The sequence below is a fragment of the Hordeum vulgare genome, chromosome 1H (assembly GCF_904849725.1).
Source record: "Hordeum vulgare subsp. vulgare chromosome 1H, MorexV3_pseudomolecules_assembly, whole genome shotgun sequence".
Classification (NCBI taxonomy): domain Eukaryota; kingdom Viridiplantae; phylum Streptophyta; class Magnoliopsida; order Poales; family Poaceae; genus Hordeum; species Hordeum vulgare.
In genome coordinates this window covers 484,395,535-484,419,530 of record NC_058518.1, presented here as the reverse complement: position 1 = coordinate 484,419,530, position 23,996 = coordinate 484,395,535, and the positions used below count along the sequence as shown (strand labels likewise).

General features: G+C 46.1%; 1 protein-coding gene and 1 pseudogene across 1 annotated transcript; both read right to left on the bottom strand.

The window, feature by feature from the left end:
- Positions 1 to 12,984: 12,984 nt before the first annotated feature.
- LOC123447941 (chaperone protein dnaJ 10-like) lies at positions 12,985 to 17,084 on the bottom strand. Its single transcript, XM_045124683.1, has 10 exons — positions 16,776 to 17,084; positions 16,565 to 16,704; positions 16,421 to 16,480; positions 15,878 to 15,960; positions 15,307 to 15,469; positions 15,078 to 15,207; positions 14,680 to 14,838; positions 14,430 to 14,602; positions 14,220 to 14,300; positions 12,985 to 13,262 (listed from the first exon to the last, which is right to left on the bottom strand). Exons 2-10 carry the CDS (start codon positions 16,649 to 16,651, stop codon positions 13,179 to 13,181), a joined length of 1,020 nt encoding a protein of 339 aa, XP_044980618.1. The 5' UTR covers positions 16,652 to 16,704; positions 16,776 to 17,084; the 3' UTR covers positions 12,985 to 13,178.
- A 3,501-nt stretch (positions 17,085 to 20,585) lies between these two features.
- On the bottom strand, positions 20,586 to 21,650 carry LOC123401455 (annotated as a pseudogene).
- Between the last annotated feature and the right edge of the window lie 2,346 nt (positions 21,651 to 23,996).

Sequence of the window (23,996 nt, the reverse complement as noted above, 5' to 3'; positions counted from 1 at the left end):
TAATATCTTGGAAAACTATGCTCCCTTGTATTGCATCTAACCTTTTTGTAGGTACTTGGAAGAACTACACTTCACAAGATTGCCATCAACTCACATCAAAAGCAATCTTGACATGGCCAAGTATCAACAACCCTTCTTTGAAGATGGAGGAAGAAGACAACAAAATCATATCCTTGACAATTATATGATAATGAAATTTACTGATGCCATTTGGATATATTATGTTCTTCCTTGCATGACTAACCATTGTATGTGAAAAGTGAACCAAAACGACATGCATAGCTCCCAACTCAAGATGATCTTCATCAACTTTGAGCATCCACAACAAGTTCTCCTACATGCCACATCATCAACATCATTCGAAGGTATGTACTCATATCCTTGATAAAGCTTTACACCGAGTCATGAGGCAAAGCAACTCAAGTGATATGAAGACATTAAAAGCTTAAGCGCAAAATGGGTCGCTTAACGATGAGTATGAACTATGGTCAAGCATTCTTGCTTGACTCCTCAAGTCAAGTACTCTAATATAGGTGACCTAGTCACCGCCCCACATCTAGATGGAGATTCTCGTATGTTTCACATTTCTCATTGCATACTTTCTTGGGACCATACAACTCTCATCTATATGTATGTATATATTTTCCAAAACAAAAAAAAACTTGTTATTTGGTGTTCTTTTATGTTTTATTTCACAACTGGTATCTTATAACAATCTTTAGATTATTTCCTGTCTACTTTCAGTTAAGGAGTTGATTTTGATTGCAACTCGGTATCACCGATCTGGAAAACTCGGTCCAACCGATTGCTTCCACATGCCTGCTATCATTATCAGTTCTACCGAACTATATTGCCTTGATGACTCCAAAATGTATCACTACCTTTGATTTTCTAATATTTTCTGGACTTTAGTCTTAGGGGGAGAAAGATTTTCAATGGTCCCAACTATCATTACCTTCTAATACTTTATTGAACATTTTTGGAAACAAAATCCGATTACATTGTTTTCTAGGGGGGAGAAAACTTATCTAGGGGGATAAAACCTCAATGATCCCACACAATATAAGAGGGAGAAACATACAGGACCCCAAACATAGGGAAGATCTTTCTAGGAACACTTATCCATATCAAAGGGGGAGAGCATTCAATTAACCCTTACCTACTATCTAAGGGGGAGAAATTTAAGTGAACGCTTATTCACACTTAAGGAGGAGAAAAATTTCAAGGAACCCTTATCGAAGAGAGAAGTATCAAGGATCTCTTTCTCTCAATGAGCCCTTACCCTCTGACCTTTTTGGCAATTAATGTCAAAGGGGGAGAAATATCAAAGCTTCCAATAAACCTATATGAAGGAGGAGAAATATCACCAATAAGCTTACATAAGGGGGAGAAGTATCAAAAGGGGGAGATATATGCTCCTAAAGTAAGGTCTACCTAAGGGAAGATCTACTTCAGGGGAGATGTATCAAACCTTACATATTAAGGGAGAGAGAGATAAAATTATTTCAGATATAATTATTGTTCTGCTACTTTTGGATTGAGCTTGTCTTACCCTACCTACTCCCAATATCTACAATGCTATGATTCAGGGGGGAGAGGAAATTCTTACATATTCATCCTTAGGGGAGAAATTTCTTAATTCTCTTGGAGACATATCTATCATCAAATCTTATTTTCAATATGTTTTCAATGTCTCGGTACTTTTGAAGCTCTTTGCATCTTTACAATAGAGTACTCTTGTGTTATCTAATATTTGTTTTCCCAAGTGTACTCCTACTGCTAAGACGCTCAAGGACCTCAAGGTAAATATATGCATCATATCCTTATTCATGATGATCTCTTGTCTCTTGCGCATATTGTTTGCAAGAGTGAGTCTGGAACATGGAGGTTCTTCATTCACATATGTTTCATGCATATAGCCAAGATTTATATGGCTTGTCTTGTCCTTCTACCATGTGTGTGCCCATGCAGTCCAAAAGCAACTATCCTTTAAAAGGGTTTGCACACATTTAGGGGAGCTTGTACTAGTCATGTATCTTTCAAAGATGTCATATTCTATTGCCTATCTTTATTTGAAGCTTTTATTGTATGTTGTCATCGATTACCAAAAAGGGGGAGATTGAAAGCACATATGCTCCCTTGGTGGTTTTGATAATTCGTGACAACATACATTGTCTCTTGGACTAACACTTTTACCTAGTACATTTCAGGTATAGTCCACACAGAGCTTTGGATATAGGATTGTGAGGAGAAGCCCCTTGATGAAGGAAGGAATAGGATTGGCTCAAGCTTCAAGCAAGAAGACTCTTCATTTTACATTTGTGACAAATCACTTTGAGTTCATAGGAAAGCCAATACTATTAAAAGGGGATGGGGTATTATGATGAATTGGTTGCTCAAGTGCTTAAAGATAGCCACCAAAAATACTTAGCCACTTTCCCACAAAATATATTTGTCCCAAGCCAAACATGCAAAATCGGTGCCACCAACATTTCCTACTCGGCCCTATCAATTTTACACTTAGACAGATACTATGCCAATCCCACCATCTCGGTACAACCAACATTTCTATCGGTGCAACCGAGATTGGGTGACCAACATTTTGTTGAGCTAACTTGAAGTTTCGGAATTTCCAAGTTTGAAGTCGGTCTCACCGAGTTTGGGAACCAATCTAGGTCATCGTATTGGTACCACCAAGATTCCTATATCGATCTCACCAAGAATTCAAAGTTGCCACATTTAGTGCAACTCGGTACCACCAAGATTAACATTTCGGTGTCACCGAGTTGGGCAATAATGTTGTAACGGTTGGATTTTGGGAGATGCCTATATATACCCCTCCACCTACCTCTCACTCGTAGAGGAAGCACTCAGAACACACTTACACTTGCCAGATTCATTTTTCTGAGAGAGATCCACCTACTCATGTGTTGAGATCAAGAGATTCCATTCCAGTCATTTGAACCTTGATTTCTAGCCTTCCCAAGTTGCTTTCCGAAAGATCAATATCTCCTACCCCTGCCAAATCTAAGAGAGAGTGATTGAGTGTTGGGGATACTATCTTTAGAAGCACAAGAGAAAGGAGTTCATCGTTCTACCACATCTATTTCCTTTTGGAGGGTGGTGCCTCCCTGATTGGTTAGGTGTCGCTTGGGAGCCTCCTACTTCGTGTTGTGGAGTTGAACCAAGAAGTGGGAAAGGAGATCACCTACTTCGTGAAGATCTACCGTGAGTGCGGCTAGTCCTGTGTGGACGGAAGCCATGGTGGAATGGACAAGGTCGCTTCTTCGTGGACCCCTTATGGGTGGAGCCCTCCGTGGACTCTCGCAGTAGTTACCCTTCGTGGGTTGAAGTCTCCACTAACATGGACGTACGATAGCGCCACCTACCGGAACCAAGCCAAAAATTTCCATGACAACTTCTTTGTGTTTGATCTTCCTAAACTCTACTCCTTACTACATGAGCAGAGGCCTTACTTTCCGCTGCCATATTTGTTTTCTAGCATGTGTAGGGTGCACTAGACTTGTTAGAATCGCTAAAATCTTCCACCCATTAAATTGGGAAAAGGCTAGGATTTTAATTTATGCAAGTAGTCTATTCACCCCCCCCTCTAGACAACTCTTCTATCAATCTCTCAGTCTCCGCCTTGGCTGGCCGCCCCGCGGCTGCCCCCGAGCTCGCCCACGCCCTATCCTTCCCCGATACGTTCGTCGGGCCTCTAGCTGCACGAGAGGCTCGTCCCGGCTCTTGGACAGACCTGGCCCTAGAGGAGGAGCTGGCTGATGTGGCGACGCTGGTGACGGACCGCACCCGCCGGTTTGGGGACCTGCTTGCCGAGGTGTTCTATGGAGATCTGGCCGGTGACCCGTCCGCGAGTCGACCTCCTTCCCCAACTAGCTCCCGGCCCTCACCTTCCCCGTCGCTCCTTGGTTCTGTCTGCCATGCCATCCACCGGGAGCGCGGGGCCCGAGTGCGTGCTTGGGGGTGGTGGGCAAGGCAAACCTGGGTCGCACAGCGACCTCGTGGCGGTGGGAGGACGACATGATGGCTCAAGATCTTCTGGTGACGGTTGTCTCGTGCTTTAGGGGGAGTCCATAGGGAGTTGGGGCACTAGGGGGCGGTTCTGACCCTTCCTCCCTGCCTTGGTGCATGCACGCATGGGCGCCGATGATGGACGAGCTGCACCGCGAGGCCGCGGCCGTACGTGGGGAAACCCCTCCCACCCGTCCTACATCTGTGCATGGTGGGCTGGGCTGGAACCTACTGGATGGGCCACAGGTGAAGGGAGGGTCGGCCGTCGGGCGTGTTGGGCCAGGTGGTTGGTGCGGGCCCTTCGGCTAGTTGGGTTGCTCGACCTTGCACACCTTCGGACCATGTCTTAGGGTTGCGCTCGGCGCCCCCTCGCACTCGATCCAGGCCTCTCCCTCCCCACGTCGTCTCCACCCCTCCACTCCCACCTTCTTGCTCTGCTCGTCTCCTCCCTCAGACCGGCCCTCCTCCCCGCCCCGACTCGTGTCGCCGGCCCACTAGTGCCTCCCCCACTCCCTCCCCCCTTCCACGCGCTCTCTCCCCAGCCAACCTTGGTGTTGATGCCATAGGAACTTGGTGACGGCGGTGCCCGTCCCAAGCATTGGGCTGACGACAGGGAGCACCACCGCGGGGATGATACGTGGGGCCTTCCTCCGATGCTGAGGGGCGTGAAGCCGATCTGCGTTCTGTGATACTCAAGGACAAGGTAGTGAAGGGGGGCTTTGACCATCGTGATGATCGAGGCCGGGAGTGGTCGCCACACCACTGGCGCGGCCGGGACCGTGGTTGTCACCGGCGCTCCCCGCCTCGTTGGTCTAGGTCATGTTGGAAATATGCCCTAGAGGCAATAATAAATTAGTTATTATTATATTTCCTTGTTCATGATAATCATTTATTATCCATGCTATAAATGTATTGATTGGAAAATCAAATACATGTGTGGATACATAGACAACATAGTGTCCCTAGTGAGCCTCTATGGAGTAGCTCGTTGATCAAAGATGGTCAAGGTTTCTGACCATAGACATGAGTTTTCATTTGATAACGGGGCCACATCATTAGGAGAATGATGTGATGGACAAGACCCAACCTATGAACGTAGCATGTGATCGTGTGAGTTTATTGCTACTATTTTCTGCATGTCAAGTATGTGTTCCGATGACCATGAGATTATGTAACTCCCGGACACCAGAGTAATGCCTTGTGTGTATCAAACGTCACAACATAACTAGGTGACTATAAAGGTGCTCTACATCAATCTCTGAGGGTCTCTGTTGGGTTGGCGTGAATCGAGACTGGGATTTGTCACTCCGTATGACGGAGAGGTATCTCAGGGCCCACTCGGTAATACAACATCACAACAAGCTTGCAAGTGATGTGACTAATGCATTAGCCATGGATCTTGTATTATGGAACGGGTAAAGAGACTTGCCGGTATCGAGATTGAACTAGGTACGGACATACCAACGATCGAATCTCTGGCATGTAACATACTGATAGAGAAAGGGAATTGTATATGAGATTGATTGAATCCTTGACATCACGGTTCGACCGATAAAGATCTTTGTAGAATATGTAGGAGCCAATATGGACATCCAGGTCCCTCTATTGGTTATCGGCCGGAGAGTGTCTCGGTCATGTCTGCATAGTTCTCGAATCCGTAGGGTCTGCACACTTAAGGTTCGGTGACGATTTGGTATTAGTGAGTTATGTGTGACGGTAGACGAATGTTGTTCGGAGTCTCGGATGAGATCCTGGACGTCACGAGGAGCTCCAGAATGGTCCGGAGGTAAATATATATATATATGGGAAGTCATATTTTGGCTACCGGTAAAGTTTCGAGTTTTTCCGGTATTGTACCGGGAAGCTGCTGGAAGTTTACGTAAACTTCCGGAGGAGTATGGAAGTCCACCAATGATTCTACCATTTCCCAAGGGTTTGCATGGGCTGAGGGGAGATATCGTGGCCTTATTGGGCCAAGCGCACAAGTCCCTCAAGGCCCATGTAGTTTGGAAAGGTGGAAAGTCCACCTTTGTCTATGATTCCACCTCCTCCCCCCTTGGATGCACCCTAGGGCTTGGAAAGGCTGTTCCCCACGCCCCTCCACCTATATATAGAGGGGAGGGGCGAAGCACACACGAAGCCCTTGGCGCCCCTCTCTCTCCCTAGATCGTTTTCTCCTCCGTTCGCGGTTTCGGTAGCGCTAGGCATAGTCCTGCCGGGATAGCACCACCACCGCCACCACCACGCTGTCGTGTTGCCGGATAACTCATCTACTACTCCGCCCTCGCTTGCTGGATCGAGGAGGCAGAGACTTCATCGAGCTGTACGTGTGCTGAACGCGGAGGTGACATCTGTTCGGCGCTCAATCGGGAGTTCATGGGACGGATCGTGATTGGATCGCGAAGAAGTACCACTACATCAATCGCATTCTGTAATGATTCTGCTTAGCGATCTACCACGGTGTGTAGGTACAATCTCTTCTCTCGTAGATGTGCATCTCCTAGAATGATGTTGGTGAGCGTAGGAATTTTTTTTCCCATGCAACGTTCCCCAACAGATCACGAGCGCAGTTCGGCCATGGTGACCCCTCTCCCATGCGACGCTACAACCCTCCATGTCACCAGGCGCAATTCCCCCGGTGGGGGCCAGCAACAACGGCGCTTTTGCAAAGAAAAAGTAAAAGAAGGGCACACAACGTCAAGGTGGTGCTGCCGGGAACTCGTCCTTGGTCACGAATCCCACCAACACCGTCGAAACCGCGGTCGTGGCAGCTGCCCCATCCATTGGTGTGGTTTGCTTCAACTACCGTAAGGAGGGGCACTATCAGGTGGACTCCAAGCTCCCTCTAGCTTCCCACAAGTGCAAGGGCAGACACCATCTGGCGTTGATGTGCCCCGGTGTCTCTACGGAGGGGGAGCTGAGGTTGTTTGGGTATGCCCTGGACGACCTCGACTTATTTAGATGAACATCTTCGAGCCACAGGCTACACCTTCCCTGTTGGCGCTAATCTCCGTCCTCGGCGGCAAGACGACATCTCCATCGATCATTTCTGACGATCTCCGACATCTGTTCTACCTAGACTCGGACTAGAAGGTGACTCCGATTTCTGACCACGAGTTCACGGTGGTCTTCCCAGATCTGGCCAACCTCTGCTACGGTACCCGCAGTGCGGAGCTCACCCTCTCCCTCAACAAGCTCATCGTCAACAACAAGGTTCCTATTGGGGATCCTACGACGGTTGCCACCCTCTCGACGGTGTGGATCCAGATTCGTTGGCTCCCTCTGATCGCCAGGAAGGACAGGGTGATTCGTAACATGTCCAAGATGTTGGGAATGATCATCGAGGTTGACCTTAACCCCCTTGCACGGTAAAAGAATATGTGTGCTAGGGTGAAGCACCCTGACCCCTCGAAGCTTCAAACCACCCTGCTGATGTTCTTCAATGATTCGGGCTATGACCTCCGCATCTCGGTGGAGGAGGTAGTTTGTGCTTCGCCATCTCGGCCGTATGATGCTGGCTCAGGAGAGAATGCTTGACGTGATGGCTCTGGTGGTGGATCGGGCCGCGACAACTCCCCCCGTCGCCGTAGCCGCTCTCCTATCTCGAAGGAAACCGGCGAGGAGTCGTCGGGACTGGGTGAATCGCCCGGACACACGTCTGCCAGACAGCCCGAATGGTCCAAGCACTCTGCGATGATGGAGGGTGTCGGTGAGGTGTTGCGGGAGAAGGAGGATGTGGCCGTCATTGTTGCCATGCTAGAGGAAGCGAGTTCCATTCCACCTGGATATGTGATGTCTCACTATTCCTCCTCTCCAGTCTCGTCGATGGAGGACTGTGGTGGCAGTGAGGCTAGCAGTGTCAGGCTGGATGTGTGCCCACCATCCTCCCTGCGCATGGCCTCCCCCATCCAGGTTGCTCATGCGGCCTCCCTTGCTTGCGCGTACTTGCCACTGCAGACAGCGACATCTTTGGTGCGCGGTCGGCCCCTCGCGGACCCCTCTGTAGCTTGCCCCACGGTCGGGCCCTCTCGGCCTCCTATCTGACCATGTCCATATGGAAGAGCGTGCGGTTGGGTGCGATGGCTGGGTTGGGGGTGCCTCCCCTACGTGGTCGACAAGGCCAAGCACCGGGCGGCGGCATGTAACCTCGATGCAGGTTTGTCTCTCTCCTATACTAATTTTTGCTCTCTTAGTGTTGAGGGGGAGGAATCTTTTCGGCCCTGGCAGGTGTCCCTTATGGATATCTTGCCAAGATTGTGACGGATTCGGCAAACGTTTTCCATGGAGAGAAGGGCCCGGCTTAGAGAAAATAGCGACACTCCGGGCCAATGAGATCTTAGAGGCACGGCTCGCGGTAGCCCGGGAGCGTGCCTCCACCTCAGCGGAGGAGCCTCCTCCCCCCCCCCCTCCCACATGCCTCGGCCTGCAAGTCAGAGGGGTATCCCCATGTTAGCCCCTGAGGATTTAAGGGGGTGGACCAGGTCCCACATGGCACAGCTCCATCGGTCATGGAGACCATCCACTGTTGTGGGGTCCCGTTCGGACTCCCTAGAGGAATAGTGTGTGGGCCCTATTCTGGAACCTGTGTGGGTTCGGCCATGATGGCCGACGCAAGCAGTTGATCAATTACATGAGAGACAAGAATATTGACATCACGACGATCTAGGAGACTATGCGTGGCGACTTCTCACTACGTGAACTGGAAGGCCTCAGTAGGCACCTCTTTGCATGGCACTGGTTGCCATCTAGTGGAGTGGTTGGTCACTTTGGTGGTATCCTTCTAGGCGTGAAGGATACCACCTTTGAGGTAGGGTCCATGGATCGGGGAAGTTCTATGTGAGCATGGAGGTTTGGGAGTGAGCAGCTAACTTCAAGTGGGAGGTGCTTGTCGTCTATGGACCGGTGGACCATCAGCAGTCACCGGCCTTCCTGGAGGAGTTGCATACAAATATTGGTGGCACCTCCCTCCCGGTGGTTGTAGGTGCAGACTTTAAGTTGCTTCGCTCAGCAAGTGACAAGAATAATGCCCAAGTGGACCTCTTGGGTATGCAACGCTTCAACGACTAGGTTGCGGATCTTGGTCTCCGTGAGATAGATAGGGTGGGGCCTAAATATACCTCGACTAGTAGACAGGTGTCCCCCACCCTGAGTGTCCTAGACCGGGTATTCATGTCCCCGGAATGGGAACTCCGTTTTCCTCTAGCGTCACTCTAGGCGATCACTAGGATGGGCTCTGATCACGTACACTTACTACTGTCATCGCAAGATGAGCGGCCTCGTCCTCCCCCTCGCTTCACATTTGGGACCTTCTGGATTCGCCAAACGGGCTTCATTGCTGCAGTCAAGGATCATTGGGTGGCTGCCAAAGTAGAACCACACAGAGCTATGTGTGTGATGGATGATTGGCACCACCTTGCCAAACGCTCTAGACAATTCATGTAGGATTGGGGTGCGAATGTGGGTCGCGACCTACGGGTCCTAAAGAATACCCTGCTGGCTCAAATCCAGACCCTTGATCTTCGGGCTAATGGCTCCGGCCTATCCTCGGACGAATGGGCTCTACGATACAGCCTTGAGCTTGATGGACATTTATTCTAAGGAGGAAGAATATTGGCGTCGAAGGGGGTCCATGAAATGGATTCTCTTTGGTGATGCTAATACAACCTGCTTTCAGGCCATTGCAAATGGCTCGCATAGGTGATGCACCATCCCCCTTTTATGGGATGGGGCGAGGATGACTCAGGACCCAGACGAGCTCCGTAGCCATGTGGATGGCTTCTATAAAGATATGTTCGCCGACCGCCCAAGGGGTGGCATAGCATTGGTGGACTCAATTTGGTATGAGGACCAACACATGTCTATGGTTGAGAAAGATGCCTTGCTCACTCCGTTTGAGGAGATGGAGGTGGAACCCTTCATCAAATATATGAACCCAAACTCGGCTCCGGGCCCCGATGGCTTGCCGGTCTGCTTCTTCCAAGTGTTCTAGCAGACCATTAAGGGGGATATCCTTGCTCTATTCCACAAGTTCTCTAGAGGAACATTAGACATCTCTCGCCTAAACTATGGGATCATCTCTCTTATCCCGAAGGTGCAAGGGGCGATGGACATTAGGCAATTTCGACCGCTCACAGTTATCAACGTGATCTTTCGAATCCTGGCAAAGGGGTACGCCACTAGGGCGGCCCTGGTTGCCCCATGGTTACATCACCCTAACTAGACTGCGTTCATTAAAGGGCGATTTATTCTGGACGGAATCCTAGTCCTCCACGAGGTGCTCCATGAAGTGAAAAGGGAACACCTTAAAGCGGTGTTTTTCAAAATCGACTTCCATCAGGCGTATGATACGGTTCACTGGTCTTTCATTTGAGAAGTTTTGTTGAAGCGTGGCTTCAATCCCCATTGGATTGTGTGTGTCATGCAACTCATGTCGAGTGGACGCACCGCAATCAACATTAATGGGGAGGTGGGCCCTTTCTTCCCTACAACACAAGGGGTGCGTTAGGGAGATCCACTGTCCCCATTCCTCTTCAACCTTGTAGTGGACGCCCTAGAGGCGATCTTGGACCTTGACAAAAGGGCAGGTCATATTAGGGGTGTGGATGTCTGCCCCCACCTCATCCCCGAGGTTGGGCTAACCCATCTCCAATATGTCGACGACACGATCTTGATGATGGAAGGCTTGGATGAGGATATCACTCACCTAAAGTTCTTCCTTCTATGCTCCCAGAAGATATCGGAGTTAAAGATTAACTTCACGAGGAGTGACGTTATGGTGTTTGGATATTCCATTGAAGAATCCCACCATATAGCTAACCGCCTTAATTATCAACTAGGGTCCTTCCCGATGACTTACCTTGGCATACCGATTAGTGACTCTCGGCTTCAGGAGAAGGACCTTCGCCCTACAGTGGCCAAGGTCCAATATAGGGTCGAACCTTGGCAAGGATAATGGTTGTCGAAGGCGGCTAGAGTTGTGTTTATCAACTCCTCCATGACTAGTCTATTAATGTGCGTGATGGGATTCTATAGTTTGCATGAATCCCTTCATCGGGATATTGCGAAGTACCAATCCCGGTTCTTTTGGGGAAAGGTGATAAGCAAAAATACCATATGGTGAAGTGGTTGGATATCTCCAAACCCAAGGACCAAGGTGGCCTCTGTGTTATTTCGTCCAAATGAATGAACATCGACCTTCTGTCCAAGTGGCTTTGGCGGATTGAGATGCGAGATGAGGGATTGTGGCTTGACATTATGCGTGCCAAATATTTATGCGGTCCACCACTCGCATTTGCCCTCAGGGCTGGCGGGTCCCAGTTATGTCAGTCGATTATCCAGCTATTCTCAGTTCTCCGGATTGGCTCGTCTATTAGGATTGGCTCGGGTGCCAACACCCTCTTCTGGCTAGACACGTGGTCTGACACTAGGCCCTTTGAAGAGCGATTCTATACGCTCTTTAGTATTTGTACTCGCGTGAACTTACAGTTGAGGCGGCCGTGACGGATCTTGGGACGGTGACGTTCCAACTTACCTTTGGTCCTGAGGAACAAGTACAGTGAGAGGAGATACTTGAGTGCATTGCCCTACACTCACCCTCTGTGGAGCCGGATGCCACCTATTGGCATCTCGAGCCGAGTGGCTCATTCTCCACCAAGTCCATCTATAAATCCCTATTGGCTACACCGAGGCCATGGGAGTTGAACCTCCTTTGGGAGATTAAGTTGTCACTTAAAATTCGGATCTTCCTTTGGCAATGGGTACGTGGTCGTCTACCCTCGGACACCGAAGTGCTTAAATGCAACAGCCGTAGTGATGGGTTGTGTCCCCTTTGCGAAGTACTCGAGGACACCAACCACATATTCTTTAGGTGTCCGGCCACGGTCAGGTGCCTCTCGGATGTTGTGGGCAGTAATTGGTCCCATTATAACCTCCAGACTTATTTAGCGAGGTTCGTCACTCCCCTCCCCTTGTGAGATCCACACTTCTCTGTGGGTGGCTATCAGGGCTCTAGCATGGACGTTATGGAATGTGTGAAACAAACTTATGATTGAGCATGTGATTCCACTATGCTCGATTGACGTCATATACAAATTGTATGGTTTCTTATAGCTATGGTGGGTTCATCCACAACACCAGCACATGCCTCCGCTCCCTCACATCCTCCACCGCTCCCCCACCGCCCCCGGAGCCGGATTAGCTTGTTGAGTTTACTCCTTAGGGCTTGTTCGGTTAATCCCCACCACAAGGGGATTGGAGTGGATTGAGGAGGATTAACTCCTCAATCCACTCCAATCCCCTTCAAATCCGTTGCAACCGAACAAGGCCTTAAGCTGGTCACAATGGAGAGTAACATAAGGTAGGAACCTACACGCTTTCCTAGACTATGTTCCTACCTTCACAATGGGAAGTAACATGTATGTAGTGTCATGCAACAATGCATTTATTAGGCTATAGACTCATTGTTTCTTGGAGTGTGTGATGTTCCGGTAACTTAGCTAGTTACCACAAGCACCTCTCTCTTCACTAAATACGTGCCACATAAGCAAAGTTGTATTGGAGTGTGTGATGTTACTGCTAAGTTCCTCCCCATTGTGACCAGCCTTAGGGATGTGTTGTGCCCCCGGCTAGACTTATTACGCTTTCTTGAGATCTTGACTCTTTCATTTCGCTCGTGACAAATCTTGTAAGACCGTTAGTTGTTTGGTGCTGTTGCTTTATAATATAAGGTGAGGACTGAGGGAAAACTCTTTTTCGTCTCTTCTGAAATCTCATGCATCTCCTCTTAGTGGCTCTAAAGCTGTATCTGACACGGTGTCTTGTCAGTTAACCTTCTACTACTACCCTTCTTTCTGGATTTATTAAAAACAAAACAGGTGAGTATAAGAGCCGCCCAACAGATCGCTTATGGCTAAGCTGAGGGAAGCAAGGAGAATGTTAATGTGACAGACTGACTAAGCAACAGCCAGCAAGAAAGAATGCCGGATCAATAACAGAGATGTTTCGTGTTTAGCACCACCCTTTTTTACAGAAAACATGGAAAACATACATACAGGTGCGTCGAGAGCAAACCTGCAGTGCCACAATATTACAAGCAGACAATAATTCACAGAGATCCGAATAATTCACAAATTGTTAAATGTCAGTCTTCAGTGCGACGATGTCGTTCCCTCCCCTTCCATCGGAGATTCCACGCGTAGGCTGTTCTCGCGATGGTAGAGAGATTTTGCGCCCTGGTTTTACAAGCAAAAGTTATGAATACCAAGTAACCCGTTGTGTTATCTTCTACTTTCTCCGTTACGAAATATAAGTCCTTTTAGAGATTTCAATATGAATCTACACTCTACAATCCGTCTATACACATCCGTATGTAGTCCTTATTGAAATCCTTAAAAAGACTAAAATTTAAGAACGGAGGGAGTATTTTTAAGTATGAATCTCGCTGGAGACGAGCTACCGTGCATAGAAGAAGAATAAGTGTGCAGGGAGGGGGGAAATCTAAACGTAGAAGGTGATACTTCAATAAGGTTCGGAACTTGAACCAAATTATTGAACTGTGTTCAAAATTTTATTGCAACTCGTATCATTGTTGTCTGGGAAGAGGAAAGGGTGTTGGTCGTTTTCTCATATTTGACCTACTGGAAACGGTCAAAATCATGGTTATGCAAAATTGGTACTCTGATGATTCCCTAAACCTACCAAACAATACTTCGATAGGAAGTAAAGCAAATCATGACTATCCCACGAAGCATACTTCCATGGATTGCTTGAGAATGGTTATTACAAAAGCACAAAACCAAATCCATTTCCAACAAATTTATGTACTACACAATGTTTTCCACTCTAAATTTCAAATTTCATGAATCAGATGTAAATCTTGATAGAACCCACTATAGTACATGTACAAAATTAACCAAGGGTCAACACATTGAAGCAATTCACGTGGTTTGTCTGCTACGATGCACAACTAGCCTAAAAATAGGTATATCGATGTAATTTGATAATAAAATACTAGCAACTGAAAGTTTGTAAACCTTATGTCTTCCTCATTACCTGTTCAGCATGTTAGATGAAGCAAACCAATTCGCTAATAAAATCTTACTAACTAATTCAGCATGCTAATAAGTTTGTAGACCTTCTATATATCCTTACTAACAAATTCAACACACTGTAGACTAAAATACACTTACTTGGAATATCGTTCCAAGTTTTTTCAACGCTTTTCCTCGCAACTTCAGAACATCTTTTGAGACAGTGCTATCTTTAAGAACCTGAACACCAAAGAGATCAATAAAGCATGAGGAAAATAATCCATACAACTCATTCTAGATAAGAGACGCGTAAAATTGCAAGCTGTAAGATAAGAATTGTGAGAAAAGTATTCAAGAAGCCAGACTTACTGCTTGGCATACTCGGGAAAGAGTTGACTCGATATCAACCACATTAATTTTCCATAGAGAATTAAGCATGGCTTCCTTTTTCTCCTCAAAACTCTTCATAAGCTGTTCTTCCTTATTGGCACCCTCCTCCACCTTTTTCATTCCATCTTGTAGCTGCATCAGAGCAATAGCACCTGTAACGAGCAATAGTTGTATCAGAGCAACATACTGATACATTCAACAAATAACTATACAATGGCTTAGAAATTACCTGAAGCAGCATGAACTTGCGATTTAATGGTGTGACCCTTGTCTCTTACCCACTCAGCTATGAATGGTACACCCATATACAATTTACTCTTTCCAAGTTCTCTAGACGCTTGCCGTACATAAATATATCCAACAGTGTGAAGCATAGCCTCACCAAAAGCTGAAAAATGGTTGGAAGCAAGTCAACGACTTGAGAAGGCTAACTAAAAAATGGTTCTATCAAGTAACAAAGATTCCTCGTCAAATAAAGGTTTTTGTGGCCCTTGACTATGGGCAAACATTTTACTTAAGATGACAAAAGTGGAACTGATTTCTTGAGGGGGAAAATGTAATGAAGCATCTACAGGAAATAAAATGGGCCACATGAAAAGGCACCTAGTGCAAATTCACAAGATATACCTGCTTCAGATAAACGCTTAGCTTCTGCATTCGCCCAGTGCACAAAATCATCCTTTCTACCATCCACATATGGCTGAAGTCGATCCTTTAGGCTCTGAGTAAGCTTTTGCTCTCTTTCTGTTTGCAACCCCTGCATCACAGGAAAGTTATCTAGGCTTAATTTCTGCAGCATGGCACAGCCTAAGTCGAATGATAATGTCAGGACAATCAATTAAAAAGAATAACGTACTTTTATTTTCTCTTGAACCTTTGCTCTGGCGTCTTGACTGCTTAAACCTTCATCAACCTCCACTGAAGCTATGGATGCCAGAGCAAGCTGACCAACATAGTCTTCAAAATAGTCGCTTCCAAAAAGCATCCCAAAGACAGCAGCGGGATCGACCATGTTTTCCCTGAATGCCACGTTAATTAAACGAGTAAGAAAAGAATCCACAGCACATTAGCACGATGAAGCAAATTGGCAAGTTATTTTCACATAAAGCTATAAGTAGAATTTAGATAGTAGGTACTTGTGTCTGTTTTTTGAAGTGTGTTTCTTGTTCTGATATAGCTACTTAGTCGTTATATATTGTCTATCTATCCATAAATTCAAGAGGTCGTCTTAACTGAACTCCCTTTTTGTCACGGTGACATGCTCCCGTTTTCTCACCATATACAAACAACTAGAGAACCCAGTTCTATGCTCACAGTCAGCTAGTTCAATCCAAACAATCCTTTTAGGGGCAGCTGTGTTTTCCCCTTTTAAGAAAAATACCAATTACTTACAAAAAGTTCAGAACTCAAAGAAATTCATGACTTACTGGGAAAGGCCCTCCTTTCCATGCTTATCATAAGCCTCCTTCTTGGCTGGATCGCTTAGGACTTGGTAGGCCTCTCCAAGATCCTGTTAAGAGCAAGCTTCTCGATGATTATACAAGTGGACATTATCATTTAAAGAGGCATTTGACGCCATAGAGACACTTACAGGTAATAGATTTAACATGTAAATCGATGAGTACGCAAGCACTACTCAGCAAGGAACACCCTATTATGAAACAAGGCGTGCATGGAGTGAAACGTGCATTCCAAATATGCTCTCTCTGAACATCTGTTAATTGGTAACAGATCAAACTATACCTCATGACTTTGGCTAAACTAACTTCCTTCCAAAAGAATAAAAATCTAAACTAACTTTGGCCAACCCAAATTCTAGCTCCAATCTACACTCAAACCATGGGATTAACTACATACATGGCATCTGAAATACTAGCATATTCACATGACCACGCAATTTCGCTTGTTCCACAATAAACTGACAGAACATGGCAGGGGTGAAGACCGAAGAGAAGGCGCCTAAAACGCACCTGGAATTTCCGCGCCGCGTCGGGGTTGCCGGGATTCTTGTCCGGGTGCACCAGCCTGGCCTGGAAGGCATACAAACGCGCCGATTCAGATGCAGCAGAGGGAGATGGGCCTAGTATTGATGATATAAGACGATGGGAACTCACCTGGACGTAGTATGCCTTCTTGATGTCGGAGGGGGAGGCGTCGACGCTGACCCCCAGGGTTTCGTAGTAGGCGGTCTCCTTCACCATGGCCGCCGCAACCGGATCTCGCCCGCCCGCGGCTACCAACAGAACAGCGAATGCTATGACAAAATCGAGAGCGGTTAGCAGCGGAGGAAAGAAACCCGAGCCCGAGAGTAAGAGAGATGCGCACCACGGCCGGCCGGACGGTCGGTTCTAGAAGCTTCTCGAAGGTTCCCGGGGAAGAAGACGAGGAGGAAGAAGAGATTTGGGGGGTGTTTCTCGACACCGTGGATCCGCGAATATCTCTGCTGGGACGGAGAGTCGGGTGGTGGTGAATTGGTGATGCGGTGGGGTCAACGTGGGCAGAGGGCCCACCCGTCAGCGACACCACGTCACGGCAGCGAGGCGCCCAGGTGTGGTGCGCTGGCAGGCAGGCTGGCGTGTCCGCGGCGGACGATGAGAGAGATGCTGATGGTCTGGGCAATGGACAGATGGTTCGCTTCGGCGACAGCAATGCATGCGTCTTGGATTTTATAGTAGAGCTGTAGGAGTACGTACGGCAGATCTCACGCGGGATGACGACGACGCGTGCGAGATGGCATCGGTGGCAACATGGCTAAGAAATCTCCGTTGCTTAACCGCGTGCTTGCGTGACGGATTTAGACCTGTCAATCTCCTCTGTTGTGCGCAGATGGCTGCGTCGTTTTGGACAGATTTTGCACGGTGTCCCTAGTGGAATACCGGCCCAACATAGATTTAAATCCTGATGCTCATATTATTTTTAGATTTACTAATAAAAATGCCCGTGCGTTGCACCGCGTACGAAATAAATAAATATAACAAGTAAACATGAATATGCTCTTACTTAATGTCCCAAGTTGCATAGTATCTGCACTGTTAGTGAACTGGCGCATGGCAAGTTGAAATAGATTCTGTTGCAGAAATAGAAGTACAATTGTGATCAAAAGTACTCGGATAAAATTTCTAAACAAAATGGATGACCGATTTCAGTTTAAATGGCTCACAAAACAGCGCAATAAGATCTCATTGTTGCATGGCTAAGGCTCAAACCCAAGAATAGCCATGCACTCTGGTTGAAGAATAACCATGCAAATCCTCAACAAATTCATTCAGAAATTGGCTTCTTGTAGTTCATTCAGAATTTAGAAACACCGGGAGTCCAATCGCGGACGTTGGTAAGGTTCATAGCTTCTGATAGAATTCACTTAGCTAGAAAATTAGTAAAAAACTAACAAAATGAAAAGCACACTAATCGATGAACGGATGATCATGGCTGGTTGTCAATTAGTACTTAGTGTTGGAAAACAATGATACAAGTAACCAAGGAAAAATAGACTTGCTACTTAAATTGGTTCCTGATTGAAAGAATAAATCCTTTAGTTCTCAGATATAAAGATGGTACAACGAGAGAGTGCAAACAGTGACATATGTTCTTCTGAACAAACAGATTCACTATGTTCTTCAGAGCTCGAACATGACATATAGCAATTGAATTAGATAGCCACATGAGCCTTATCTAGCAAAAAAGCCTGAATTAGATAGCCACATGAGCCTTATCTAGCAAAATAGCTCGTGCGTTGCAACAGGTTCGCTACGGAGCAAACACTTGGTCCTTCCTTCTGTGAGTCGGTGACAGATAGCATCAAGTCAAATGAGATCTTCATTTGCACCTCTCGTCGCACACAAACACTGACCATACATGACCAGTAGACAACACAAACATAGAAGCTTTCGCACAAATGGAGTGGGCTAATTTTACATACTTCACACAGATTGGTAATACTTACCGCATAACCTTCATCAGAACTTCACTTATTTAATTTTCGCAAACAACATCAAGCAATTGTATATACTGACGAAAGAAACAACATTTATGGTAACGAAGACTATTCAGTCAGTCTCGGAGAACAATTTATATGTACACCAATATAAGAACAACATGACAGGACTCCTTTAGAAGCATAAGATAGTCCAACATGTGCAAAAACAGTTACAATATCTTCCTAATTCATCCATGAATTTTGCAAACTAACCATCTTAGTCTGCTGTCAAGCATAGCACACCAAAAGCAAGTGAAGATGGCTGTAGTTGCATACCTAGAGTAAAAACCATAAAGCCTACGTTTTAACAACCCCCAAGTCCAAGCCGTTGTGACATATAATGTAGTTGGCTAGTTTCTTTAACCTAATACAATTAACTCTTCAGCTTGAGCGTGTGTCTTAGAAATGCATCAGCATCAGTTTACAATCTGACCAAGTTTCGAATAAGAACCGAAGTTTACCAGACACAAAACTTATAAATTACTGCATGTTTCTTCATGTTGTGAGCCATATAATATGTTCCAGTTAGTCCTATCCTCTCAAGAAACATAAGGACCGAGTTATTATGTGAAAGTAGATACTTAAAAGCATGAAGCATGTGAACACCTATCTGCAGCAAGGTGTGTCCTAAAGTATAGGACAAAGCATTAGCTACTAATACATGTAGAAACTCCCCAAGCAGAAGAAAATCAAAGAGACTAATAAAAACACGTTCTTCCTTGTCAATTTTTACCTAGTGGCTCTGAAGAATTATTGCTACCAACCCTGAAGCAATATTACATCTGCATCGATAGAAAATGAAGATTAAGTTGTACGCAAAGGAAGAAATTGATTGGCGATAAGCTCAAGAGTGGATTTTTGTAAATGAAATAGCAATTAAAATGGTCTTCATTTTAGCAATATCTTCTTTAATTCTTTTGCTTGGTCTGTCATAGCAGCAGTGCGTTGTGAGAGGCCCATCACGTTTTATTATCTCTGAGCATACCGAAAAATCTGGACATGAAGTTTGACCTCTCCAAACTATGATTGAATAGCGTGACTCATCTCTACTTTCGCGGTATACTGGAAGTCCAATCCTATCTGCATTCTAGCTTGAGCGTGGATGTGACATTGTAGAAACATGATCGGTTTGCCACATGGATAACAGGAAATGTATTAGAAGAATAACATACTCTATATTTTCTGATTGTAGATTATTTTTCAAAGGAAGTTTCTTGGCAGCCAACAAATATTTGATGAACAATCTTAGGTTACTGCGAAAAAGAAACTGAGGATCCCCATATCCAAATTAGATATCCCCATTTGGCCAGATTTGTACCTAAAGAAGCAACATCAATTAAAATAGAGGAAGCATTCGGTGACTGGCTAATTACCTGCAGTAGCAGAGGCAAGTGTGCTAGTAGGGGGCGGGCCTTGGTGATTAGACATGGCAGGTTGGCCAGGGCTATGTTGAGTCTAAGCGAATAGCATATGCATCCATAGCATAGCTCGGCGATGCCTTCAGCCGCGACAAAGGTCTTAGCTGCAGCGGCGGACTCGACCGTATCTTCGGGTGCCTCGGAAGGCGAGGAGTATTGCAACAGCCTTGTGGGAAAAGGGTCACAACATCCGCGCTAATCCGAACAGCCAAATTCCCTCCCTCTCAGCTCCAGTGATGATTGCACTAAGCAAACCTTCTGTATCTTTTATGAGAAGTAGCTCCTGACCAACAGTACCTGAAGAAGAACACCATTGATGCAAGTCATCAAAAATTACGACTAACAAAACAAAGCATCAAAACCATTCTGTTGTAAATCATCGGGTGGGAGGCGTGCGGCACTCCATGTTCGAATTCATACCTGAACGTGGTGAGATAAAATGGTTTTGTTTTCGTGATTAGATCATTTTGTCGACAGACTCATAAGTCATGATACAAGCTCAGTGTCATGTTATACAAATTTCCAAAATTCCGAATAGCTTCCCTGATCAAATCTGGACCGAAAGAAAGAGAGGATGCACACAGCTCATTTTGCAAAACATGATCGATAGACGTACGGTGATAGTCATCCACCCTCCCAAAGTAAGTAGGGAGTTAGCATAAATAGCTAGTCATTGATATAATTAAGCTAATCTAGTCACCATAAGTAAGAACAATATTCTTTCGTGATAACAACACAAGCTCAATTGCACCTGAAACAAAGCGGACACATCAGAGGCCAGATCAAACAATTTCATGGTGACGGTATTTAGAGCGAGTGTTTTTCCAGTATAATACATGAGTCATTTGGAGCGAAATTTTGGGACGCCTGCACAATGTACTATTTTCTAATGTATTGTATTAATATCATGGATCTGCCTATAATGGTGCTTCTGTCGATTAATTCACTGGGTAGATGTACAGCACAACAACCTCAGCGCATAATTAAAATGCTAGTAAGGCGGTCTACCCAGTGAGATTAATACACTATCTACCTAAGACAGGGGAATGAGGAATGAACTACACCATGGAGGGGTTTCCCTCTAAATTAATCTTGCAACACAAACAAATGAAAGGTGCTTTATCTTAAGCAGAACCCACAAAATTTATCAGGGTTGAGCACAACTTTAATTTGGCTGAAACTTTTGTCAAATTTTATGTACCAGTTACTGCTAGAATACAGCAGCAGATCCCTGATGAACAGCTGAAAGAAAACTACACCCAAATCCACCATTGGCGTTTCACCCCACCACCAGCCCCAGCCCCATCCCCATCCCAACATCAACTCAGGCAATACAGTCGCTAATCGCTGGTAACACAAACGAATCTAGAACCAAATCGACCAAAACGGAGTTCACTTCTTTGAAACCCCCACCCCAATCCAACATTCAAGGATTAACACGCCGCAATACAGGCGAGACCGCACAAATAGGATCAACGGACAACTAGGGCTCTGTCGACGGGCACTACCTGGAGGGAGTTGGCCTTGACGTAGTCCCAGACGATCTTGAGGACGCTGGAGCGGGATATGTCGGGGGCGGCGCCGAACTTGCTCAGGGCGTCGGAGACCGGCACCGGCCGCATGATCCCACGGAGGTTGTTCGGATCCACCGGGCCCTTCTTCTTGACCGCCTTGGGTTTCGCGGCGGCCGTTCTGGACTTCTTGCCCCCTTCGCCGCCGCCGCTGCGGGCTTCTTGCTCCCCGTGGCAGCCGCCGCCGCCGAGGACATGAAGGACCGGCACCCACCGTGTACGCCGCCGTCAACATCGTCGTGGGATGGGTGGGTGGGTGGGTCGCTCCGCTTCGGCGGGGAGTGGGGGAAGCGTTTTCTCAGATCCACTTATGAAGCGACTGCGGGTTGAATGTCATAAACAGCAAGGGCTTTTTTGTAAAATCACCGCGACGGGTTTTCCGACAGAAGCGGATAGCCTGTTTATTATTGGGTAAAGATTTTAGAATTTTCACGAGTGTGTATTAAGTGGAAGTTCACGTTTTCATTGACAACAAGACATCTATAGTGATTTCATAAATCTCAAGATAATATGTCGGCTCATCTCTCGAAGATGCTCATAGGGAGAAGATGTGTGTGTACATTTAAAAGGGATGAATGTATATGCCTATATATATATAAGCGTTTGCGTTTGTATTGTGTTAAAAAAAGCTCTTTATATTTTAGAATGAAGGTTGTAGATGGCAGGGTGCCATAATTCCTGCGTCGGGAGAACCAACCCACTGTTCTCCGGCGCATGTTTGTAGACGTTGTACGTGTAGTTAATCTGACGATCACAAGCGCGGTATGTGTCTGCGGGCTGGTCCGGACCAATCCACATACATTGATACGGGAGGCCGTCATCTAACCATGTTCATAAACGTCTTTTTTTGTTTCATTCTAAGTCCAGAACACTCAAGATGAAAGCATATCAAACCTTCAATGAGCGAAAATATTGAAATGCCATGGTAGTTCTAATTAAAATACTACAATCCAACTAAAGTTTTGAAATAAAATCATACAAACTTGAGTTCAACTCACATATATGTTTCGGTTGTCTTCTTTAACTACCCACGGATGCTCAATCAATTCTTCCTTGAGTTGCTCAATGACGAATTTGTTTATACATTTGAACAAACTCATCAAATGTGGTCGGATTCTGTGTGGAGGTTTGATATCACCAACCATTCTTAATTTTCAGACCCCCGGTAGCATCTTCACCCTCACCCTTCATCACCATGTTGTGCATGATCACACAACATGTCATCACCTCTCATAAGGTTTATAGATATCATTGTTTTGCAGGTCCACGAGCAACTGAAAAACGAGATTGGGGAACTCCAAATGCCCTCTGCACATCCTTTCTAGCTCCTTCTTGCCTTTGGGGTGTGGGCTCTTTTCTGACCAACTGGCTCAGAGATGGTTTTGACAAAGGTAAACATGGAGGATAGATACCCTCAAACAGATAGGAGCTAGTGTTGTACTAATGCACATTGATAGTATAGTTGTAAGGATGAGCTTGCCCTTCAGTCAACCTATTAAACAATGAAGACTCGTGCATTACATTGATATCTTTGTGAGACATGGGCATGCCAAAGAAAGCGTGTCAAATTCAGAGGTCATATGATGCAACTGCTTCAAGAATGATGGTGTACTTCTTACATGGCCCTTTTTAGAGATTTTGGACAGTTCTTCCATCCCTAATGCATGGAGTCAAGAGATCCGAGGAAACCTGGGCACCCTCTTGCTTATGACATTGCCAAGAGTCTCTCGGTGTATGCGACATTTGGTTCTCTCAAATACATTGGTCCAAACAGCTCAACCGCCATAGTAGGGAACCTGATCATGGCATCTCCGCATGTTCTCTCAAATATCCGTAGGTACTCGTCCCACGAATCTATGGCGGTGCCATATGCAAGCATCTGCAATACAGTTGTGTACTTCTGGTAACCAGAGAATATAATCCTCCCTACATCATCCTTCTTCAAGATGAAGTAGTCATCATAGGACCAGACGCCATCATAGAGGTGATCAAAGATGGTTTTTCGCATTTGAAAGTACGAGCAAAAATTGTCTGCAAATAGGGCATCGGGGAAGAGAGTAGTCATCCGTCAGCATCAAATGCCCGTGTGCCATGTTTTGTTTCAGCACTCGATGACCCTTGATCGATCCCTTGAAAATGAGAATATGCTCTTCTACACGTTCCACGTCTGCAAGGACCGGCTGCATAATGGTCGTTACATTGGCATAATCCTTCTCGCGGGCAAAGTTGTCAAAATCGCGATTCTGAATCGGATCGGAGCTCCATTGGTAGGATCGTGAGTCGTAGAATCATAACCACTAGGATCGTAGAAACTTATATTCTATGAGCAAAATCGTAGAATCGGGGGGGATAGATTTTAAGACTTGAGTCGCGATTCTGACAACTTTGCTCGCGGGCGACTTTAACGTACTTCTCGTATATGTACTCCATATCTGAATCATTGCTTCAAAGAAGGGACACAAATTTAGCACGGGTATTTCACCAAACTCTTGTCGGGCGCGGTGACCTTCAAAGGGGCGGATGGTATGGTACTGATACGTCTCCATCGTATCGATAATTTATAAAGTATTCATGCCATATT

Coding starts and splice junctions, on each gene's coding strand:
- LOC123447941 (XM_045124683.1), bottom strand. CDS start 16,651: ATGGTGAAGGAGACCGCCTACTACGAAACCCTGGGGGTCAGCGTCGAC. Junction 15,961..16,420: donor ACGCGGCGCGGAAATTCCAG/GTGCGTTTTAGG, acceptor TGCTCTTAACAG/GATCTTGGAGAGGCCTACCA. Junction 15,470..15,877: donor GGAAAGGAGGGCCTTTCCCA/GTAAGTCATGAA, acceptor CGTGGCATTCAG/GGAAAACATGGTCGATCCCG.